Source organism: Notothenia rossii, assembly GCF_949606895.1.
Source record: "Notothenia rossii genome assembly, chromosome: 10".
Lineage (NCBI taxonomy): Eukaryota > Metazoa > Chordata > Actinopteri > Perciformes > Nototheniidae > Notothenia > Notothenia rossii.
Window position 1 is genome coordinate 19,305,687 of NC_136908.1, and position 9,119 is coordinate 19,314,805.

At 38.5% G+C, this 9,119-nt stretch overlaps 1 protein-coding gene across 1 annotated transcript; it reads left to right on the top strand.

Moving 5' to 3' along the window:
- Positions 1 to 4,067, top strand: LOC307022332 (trypsin-3-like). The gene is made up of 5 exons (XM_079655085.1): positions 1 to 410; positions 570 to 720; positions 1,620 to 1,873; positions 2,523 to 2,659; positions 3,759 to 4,067. Exons 1-5 carry the CDS (start codon positions 371 to 373, stop codon positions 3,906 to 3,908), a joined length of 732 nt encoding a protein of 243 aa, XP_079511211.1. The 5' UTR covers positions 1 to 370; the 3' UTR covers positions 3,909 to 4,067.
- Positions 4,068 to 9,119: the final 5,052 nt, after the last annotated feature.

Sequence of the window (9,119 nt, forward strand, 5' to 3'; positions counted from 1 at the left end):
TTTCCCTCCTTTTAAATGTTTTGTGTGTGTTTTCAGTTGTATTCACACTGCTGCCTACCTTAGCCAGGTCTCCTTGAGCACACATACAAACACATATTCACGAGTTCTGATCTACTCAAGAAAATGCACATAAAACATAAAAATACCTAATTGCTGAACACATAACAAGTTTGCTTTTTAAACAGAGTTTAATCTATTAGTTCTGATGTCGTTCAAGGTCTTTTTGTTGCCTCCAGCCATATGGCTCTTTCCCAGAACAGTTTTGCATTTTACCTTCCCGACCTTGAGAAATGTGCGAACGTAAAGAGCAGGAGGCGTATATAAAGAGTTACAGGCTGAACTTTCTCTGACATTCAAAAGATAAGTTACCATGAAGGCCCTGATATTCCTGGCTCTGCTTGGAGCAGCGTGTAAGAGACTTGCCGATCACTTTTTATTTCTCTGGTTTTTGATAAATGAATATTTCTGCACTACGAGACCTTATAGTTTAAAACAATACTTTTAACATATGAATGGTTTTGTTTATTTTTGTATTCTTGGAAATAAAGTGACCTAATGTGCTGTTTCAGTTGCTGCTGAGGAGGAGAAGGTTGTCGGCGGGTACGAGTGTCCCAGAAACTCGGTTCCCTACCAAGTGTCTCTGAACGCTGGATACCACTTCTGCGGAGGATCCCTCATCTCTAGCCAGTGGGTGGTGTCTGCTGCTCACTGCTACAAGTCGTAAGTACAGGAAATCACGTTTCCCCCCTGAAACCCGAGTCTGGAATAATACTTTTCCTCACCAGGCAGATTTTTTCTTGTAACCTCAATCCCTGGTTATTTTTTGAAAATCTTAAATAAGGTAATCATGAATCATAACGTCCCGCTGCATAAGAAAAGGAGAAAGCGAAAGATGTTGTGAGTTGGTTCTTTTGTACATTTCTGTATTTTTAAATATAATTATATGTTTTACTACTCTACTATGATTACACCAACTAAAGTTAATGCTTTGTAATCATAGTCAGTCAAAAACTTAATAAATCTGGAATTAGATATACAGTATGCATTTTTATGTATTGGAAAAGCATTCGTTTAACATTCATAATTTTACAAAACATAAATATTACTGCAAGTAGATTCACATGTAAAACCAACATGTTTCAGTATATTCGATAACCAATTTATGTGTGGCTCTCCAATAATTTTATTTTATAATATCATCTTTCATTATTTATAATTGTAGCTTAGAAATTACAATAAGCAAAAGAGAAAGCTGTTAGATGCGATAAAATATTTTAAATCACTTCCATCAGGCCGAATGAGTCTGACCTCGAAGGTTTAGTCTACTCGGTCCACTTAGTGCAAACCCGTGGAAAAGAATCTTGGGAATTTGAAGGAAGACTTCAACCTTTCCAAAATATATATTTCATATATTATTTATATCCATTTATCAATAGTGTGGCTCTGAATTAAGCCACTTCCTTTTGACAGACTTACTGCCTGCTGCTAGAAGTTTTGTATACGTTTATCATTGATAATCCACCCTTTAAATGAGATCCACTGATGTATCTGACGCCAAATACATTATTATTGTAATTCATTTGAAATATTTCTAAACGTAACTTTCATAATTCCACCAGTCGTATCCAGGTCCGCCTTGGCGAGCACAACATCGCTGCGAACGAGGGCACGGAGCAGTGGATCGATGGAGTCAAGATGATCAAGCACCCACAGTACAACAGCTACAACCTGGACAACGACATCATGCTGATCAAACTGAGCCGCCCCGCCACCCTCAACAGCAACGTCCAGACCGTGGCCCTGCCCAACCGCTGCCCCCAGGCCGACGAGAACTGCATGGTGTCCGGCTGGGGCAACCTCTCCGTCAACGGAAGTAAGGGATGACTCATGCCCAGGGTTATTTACAGAGTTACACAATCACATAACAAAACACATGTAATTATAATCAGTCACTAAGAAAACATATGTAGTTCAAATGTTTTTTATTGGTGATTCAAGGAGTTACATCCGGAAGTATTATTTTCAGTAAAAAACGTTAATTAAAAAATATAGCAGTTTTTTTGCTCTGTTCCCATCTTAATTCCGGTTAAATACAAATTTGACAGCAATTAAAACATTTTGTGGAGCTTTATCGCCCAGTTAAAAGAATTGTTAAAACCTTATCCCGAAGTAATCAAATACAACTCAGGAAAAAAATTAAGAGACCACTCAAAATTGTTCTTAAATCTCAATCTCTACATGTATGGCAGCCATTCCATTCCAGTGTCTGTTGAATGCCAACACAGGGAAATGTTGTCAGTAGTTTATAGAATAAAAACAAATGTAATTTCACTCAAACACCTATAAATAGTAAAACCAAAGAAACGTATAATGCTGCACTGGTTAGAGCTGTATATCTAAGGATTCATTTGCAAAATGGGAGTCATTTAACTTTCCATTGAAAAATGAAGTCATCTTACTTCACTCATAATATTTGAATATTGGCAGATACAGTAACTGAGACTTTCCTTCCTGCTCCACAGACGACTTCCCTGACAGGCTGCAGTGTCTGAGGCAGCCCATCATCGATGACAGGATCTGCAAGAACGCCTACCCCCACCTCCTCACCGACAACATGCTTTGCTCCGGTTTCATGAGCGGAGGTGCCAGCAGCTGCCAAGTGAGTCGGACTGAACCACAGTGAACACACAGGGGTCAGGATGTGCAGGAGTGTGCATTTCTTCCAGCAGTACACAGACACACTATAGCACTTATTTCACTGAGAATTTAGATGATATACTCCTTCAATGCAAATGCTGCATGAATCCACTCTAAAATCCTTTAATTATAAAACAGATACGTTTTCAGTGTACCCGTTTTTAATTCACACCACTGCCACTGCTGTGTCTGTATTGATGACTGCAGGAAGATGATGCAACAGTATTGCAAGAGACATTTTAAATCACTGGACATCCTTCATTTTTTCAGCAGAGATCGATAATTACATGCTTCTCATGGCATACACTGATTAAATATCCGATCATTTAAAAAAAAATGTCTTATTTGAAAATAAGTTGATAACCTGTAAAAGTTATTAGCCATGATGCAGTGAGCAAAGAAAGATGATAATTCCACAGCTTTGACCTTACTGAATCCATCCAACCTATTAATATCTGTTGGTAACAAAAGAAAAACAGTTCTGACTCTGCAAATTATTATACATTTTAGTAAATTAGAGTGTGTAGATTTGGGGCGTTTTAATTAAAAACAACTTGGTATATGAACGGCTGATCATTGACAGGCTACAATTAAATTAGCGGAACAATAAATAATAATATAAATTGATAATCCTTTTGCCCTGAACCCGATATATATAGTTCACCCCTAGGTTTTTATATGTATATGATCAATGTGACTTGAAAGAAGCTTAAAGATTACAGATGCTGTGGGTATTTGTACAATTGGATGATGATGAACATACAGTATATGATATACGTATTAAGCAGCATATAAAATAATAAAGAGATGTATTTCTGTGAAAAATAGTCTCTCAATCCACAACTCTCAACCACCTGCAGCAGTTTTGCATTATAGAGCAAACATCTGTCAACATATTTTCATTCATAGGCTAAATTATACAAATGGGTATTACATGTCATTCCATGTGATCTTCTTTTGAAACCTTCAGAAAGACAGTTTGAATGCAGTGCCTGCCATGTACCGTGTTTGTACTATTACAGTAAAATGTAAACCTGTGTCTTCTTCTGCTTGTGTTGCAGGGAGACTCTGGTGGTCCTCTGGTGTGTAACGGTCAGCTGCAGGGGGTCGTGTCCTGGGGTTATGACTGCGCCATGCAGGGACATCCCAGCGTCTACGCCCGAGTGTGCCGCTACAACAGCTGGATCAGCAGCACCATGTCCAACAACTAAACACACAGTCGCCCATACATCCACATGCAAGCTGACTTTGTAACACCATACTGTTTTTATATTTGTATTTTTTTCATATACATCTTATGAATCACATGTTAAGGCATAATATTCAAAAGAATTGGACAAATAAAAGATATTTAATTAGCATTCCCCAAATCTGTTTTGTTTAATACATTGGAGTCTCAAAGTTATTGTCAACTAAACATGCTTTGTTTTTTAACTTATTCTGTTCTCTCACAAGGCTCGTACTGTCTTGAGATTCATTTTTAATTTTGGCAAAACAGCCAAGTATAATAGTTGATTATTATTTCTGAGCAATCTGAGAGGCAAATCCTTGACATTAGAGAAGCTGGAATATACCAATTTCCAACATTCATATTCAGCGAAAGAATGAATGAATAATCGTTTCAGCTGTGGCAGCAGATGAATCGATGCAAGGGGAAACACTGGCAGTGTGACCAACCTGCTCTGGTGTAAAACCGCTTGTCATCGCAGGGAGCCAGCTCCTTGTGTCTGGCAGGCTTCAGTGTCAACCCATTCTGGGACCTTCAGTTGGCCAAACCTGAAAAATCAATTACGATTTTATGTGATGAACCAGCTGACTGGACCGTTTTCTCAAACAACATGAGGCAAATGAAAATGGGATTTATTCAACACACATGGAATTTTAAGTTATTACGGTGTGCAGGGGCGGACTCATGCTATCTGAGGGGCAGGACCAAAACATAATAATAGGAAGGTCCTTGTATAGAGTATATTTTTTTACTGTGTAATACTACTTTAACTCAAGTTAACAATCTAAGTACTTCTTGCACCACCGCTTCCATCTGATTTTCAGATGCATTTAATAATCTTGATACAGAGAAATGAATAGCGAAAACAATTTAAGATATGGTTTCCTTGATTAAAATGTCAACATTGTATTTCACTAGTTCTAAATATTACTACACTTACAGCCGTAAATAAATCAGAGATAATGCATTTCCTTTTTGTTAAATTTGCGGCAGACTTGGTGCTGTCTTTCTCCTCCTGTCACATTATCTATATATCCTGTATGCCAGTGATGATTGACGTGTGCCATGCTGTCTGTAGCCAGGTCCTCTTCTGGGAGTCTGTGACATTTAGCAGGCTCTAGGAAACTGCAGTGCCAGGTTTCTGCCGCAGCATCCCTGCTGACTCCCAGGCTGTTACTGTGATTTCTCGCATACATTGTAGCCCACATACAATATTTTCAAACCACATTTGCTTTTTTATTCCTTTCACACTGCCCTCTGCAGACCCAATACACTTTATACATTATCCAATTCCAATTTATCAAGTACATCTTTTTAATATCTTTCAATTTAAAATTCCTTGACTGACTTTATTTAGTTGAATACACTTAATAGTTAATATTTGTGTCTGTAAACAACATCATTAATTAATTCTTAATTTTAAGATACTTATAATGTATAAACTATGCATCTGTTCATGTAAAACCTCTGTTTAGGATCAATCAATACAGTATTATCTTATCCATAAATAAAAAATTACCACTAAACTATAATATTTGGGTTACAAAAACGTCAACCAAAAGTGCCTAAAATTATTTATGGCAAATCCGAAACATAACTTCAGGAGCAGCCATGCGTAACAATGCTCCAATAATATCTGCAAACATTGTGCTGTAGTAGGCTACATCAGTGAGGAGGGCCTTAAGAAAGGAAACATGTATTCAAGTACAAAACTATTTGCAGGAACATTTTTCTTTGGTCCAGATATTATACGAAATATTGAAAAAAGTACACTTGTGTGTTGGGCCCTTTTTGTTCAATTTGCATACAACCTGTGTAATTGGACAGGTGGATATCAGCCATTTCATCATTTTTGAGGTGAGCTTACAGAACTTTCACAAACTCCTGCTGCTGGTTGACATCTTTCACCTTGACACATTAAAGACAGACTGGTGGTGAGCTCAAATTTAATTTAGACTTGTATCATAATGCCTTTTTAGAACTACGCTACGCCCGTCGCAGCCGTTGGAAAGCCTGGAACTTTTGCTAGCTAGCTGCTAGCTTATATAGCTAAAATAGTGAGCGGTTAGTTTACGTTAGCCAAAGTTACTTATAGCACTCATGACATAATATGCTCTATCAGTTACCGACACATACCCCTCTCAATTTATGAATTAATAAAATATATCTTCCTTTTCATATACGCTCCAAAGCCCAAAGCCATGTGGTCGGGTTTTGGATGTAGGTTTGTCTCACTTTAAGCCATGGCAGCTAATGCAGCTGGAGGATGGATTCTGAGGCGGGAGGGAGGGAGATTGCCCGATTTAAATGGATGATAGCCTGAAATGACCTCCATAGCAGCTCCAAATGTCTCCTCCTAACCCAGCCTTTAAACCAAAATAACTCCACCACTGACGGTAATATGAATTGTATATTTAATTTGCATAGCCTGCCTCGAGTTTGTGTCAAATGGAGGTTTAAACAATGTTTAATGAGCTTATTCACCGTGATGGTGATGGTGCGTATGAACTATTCCCATTGTTTCCCAGCAGAGGGTAGTGTTGCTGTGGCACCCATCTCACATAATCTCTGGCCCATTTCTATGTTAAAACAGACCCTAGGAAGACTTTTCAAGAAGTGTGCTGCAGTCAGTTTACGAGAAGGCAACTTCATGAGAAAACAGCACCAGTGGATGGTAAGAAACATTTTACTTTGGCTTCTTTTGTTTTCAACCAACCAGGAGCCTTAGCTGCCTATATTATACAGTCTAACTGCATCTTTGATTTGACTTGCTTAGAGTGCTTATGGATTTAAAAAAATAACGAATTCATGTCTATCATAATATATTTGAAATTATGACCTTTGATAACACTTTTCATAAAATAAAATATACTTGCATGTTTGTCATGCCATCTTTTTGTTGTGTTCCAAGGTGCATTATGCAGTGACTACTATGAGGGTTTTATCAATAAAATACATATACCTGGCCCGAATGTAGTACTGTCTAAAGACAGCAAATAGATGAAGCTTCATAACCAATTGACATAAATGTTCAGTATCTCTCTTGACCTGCCATGACCCGCCTTTTTCTTATTTGGTCTCACCTGATAAAATATTAGTAACATTTATTAAATCATCTCAAAGCATCATAAATGCCACTCAACATCTGCAGGAAACCTGTGGCAAAACATAACTGCAAAATTACTTTATTTCTAAAGATCACTTATTTCAAAAGCCTCTCAAGGTATGTAAGTTCTACTCAGCTTTTTACTGTATAATATTTTAACACAATGGCATATATGCCAACCTTCATCCCAACTGGTATTGTTATTTATTCTGACTTGTTGCCACATAGAGTAGAAAATATAGAACGTTAAAAAATGTTTGTGACCAGCGAATGCAAACCTGACAATATTAATTGTCTATCAGAATTATAATGTTAACATTTTCTATGAATTCAAAAGTAAAAAAATAAAATGCGATCTGAGCCAAGTCTGACGTGTGCATGTCACAATTGCAGGCTTGCGCTAAAGATTGAGTAATAACTTGCCAAACAAAAAAACAATCGATTCATTGTGTACTTTTTGTAATCTTTGGTGAAAATACCAAACATTAGCTTGTAATAGCTTCCTAAATGTGAGGGTTTTCTCCTTTTCCGCGTCTTATTTGATTGTAAATTGAATCCCTTTAGGGTTTTAATTGTCAATTCAAAAACATAAGCCAACTGAAGGCATCACTTTTTGTCTCTGGTAGCTGAAGATAAGACTCTTTCATTATTTGTGAAATTTTTGGACTGAATGATTCATCAAGAAAATAAAAGTAGGATTAATTAATGAACATCCAATCATTGCTTGCAGCACTAATTCAATTGTATGTCTCCAAATAATTTCAATTTTTGTTGTCGTTTTTTGTTTATGAGTGTAGTTTGACTCTATAAACTAAAGTTCTTCTCATTCAATTATTTATTTCTCTGACCCCAAAAAGTAATGTATTTCCTTTCTGGTATGTAGGCTAACATGATATGCGGATTACCAGCAGCGTGTGAAACAGTGCATCTAAAGCCAAGGTAGATAAATGTGAGTTTACAAATGTGCAGACATGTCGACATACACACGTGCAAACACACACACACACACACACACACACACACACACACACACACACACACACACACACACACACACACACACACACACACACACACACACACACACACACACACACACACACACACACACACACACACACACACACACAGAGAGCAGCCCTGTGCTCTCTATGTCAGCCGGTCTAAGCTTCTTCCCCTCCCCCCTCTCAACATCTCTCTCCCCTTTTTTGTCCCCCTCGCCCTCTCCTTTTCCCTCCTGCTCGCTCTCTCCTGCCTGCTAGCACTATTTCCAGCCTCTGCCTAGGAGAGAGAGCGAGAGAGGCAGAGACAAACAGATGCGCAGTTAGAGAGAGAGAGAGAGAGAGAGAGAGAGAGGGGAGGGGAAAGCAAACAGGATTTAGAGTTCAAGTGCACGTGCAGAAAATAGGCTGTATAGAGGAGAGTCACTTCAGAAAGGAAACCAGGAAAAGGAACGATAGGGGCGAGAGACAAAGCACGCAGTAGTTCTTTCTCTTCTTCCTTCCTGTCTGCTTCCTTCCCACAGAAAGAAAAGGTATAAGCTGTAAAAGAGAGGGGGAAAAAATGCAAGAATACAGAATTCGAATACCGTGAGCATAAGAAAGACAAGCAGAAAAATGTATTCCTATTTCTGCCCCCTCCTCTTTCCTCTCCCCACCGACACACTCCTCCTCCATCCCTCCCTCTTGGATATATCTCTCCATGAACCCCCAGTCTCTCTCTCTTTCTGTCTTCTCGCTGGCTCTTTTTTTTTCTTTCTCTCCTCCCACCTCTTCACACACTCACCCCGGAGTCCTTCCCACTCCTTCCCCTCACGCGCCGGAGACCGACAGCAACTAGCTCCGTTTTATTCCTTTTACTTTCTATTTGATTTTGGTTATGCCCTCATATACAGAGGCACCATCACCCAAAATGCGTGGCGCCCCTGTAATACACAGGCCGTGGATTGTCCCTGCTTTACAGTAAATGCTAGAAACCGCTTGTCCTTTCCTGTTAACAGTTTTTTTCTATTCTTCTACAGTATTTTAGTGTCAGAACCCGACTTCTGTTTAGATCTCTTTTTTAAAAACAGTATCCGTATTCTGAAGC

Coding starts and splice junctions, on each gene's coding strand:
- LOC307022332 (XM_079655085.1), top strand. CDS start 371: ATGAAGGCCCTGATATTCCTGGCTCTGCTTGGAGCAGCGT. Junction 721..1,619: donor GCTGCTCACTGCTACAAGTC/GTAAGTACAGGA, acceptor TAATTCCACCAG/TCGTATCCAGGTCCGCCTTG. Junction 2,660..3,758: donor GAGGTGCCAGCAGCTGCCAA/GTGAGTCGGACT, acceptor CTTGTGTTGCAG/GGAGACTCTGGTGGTCCTCT.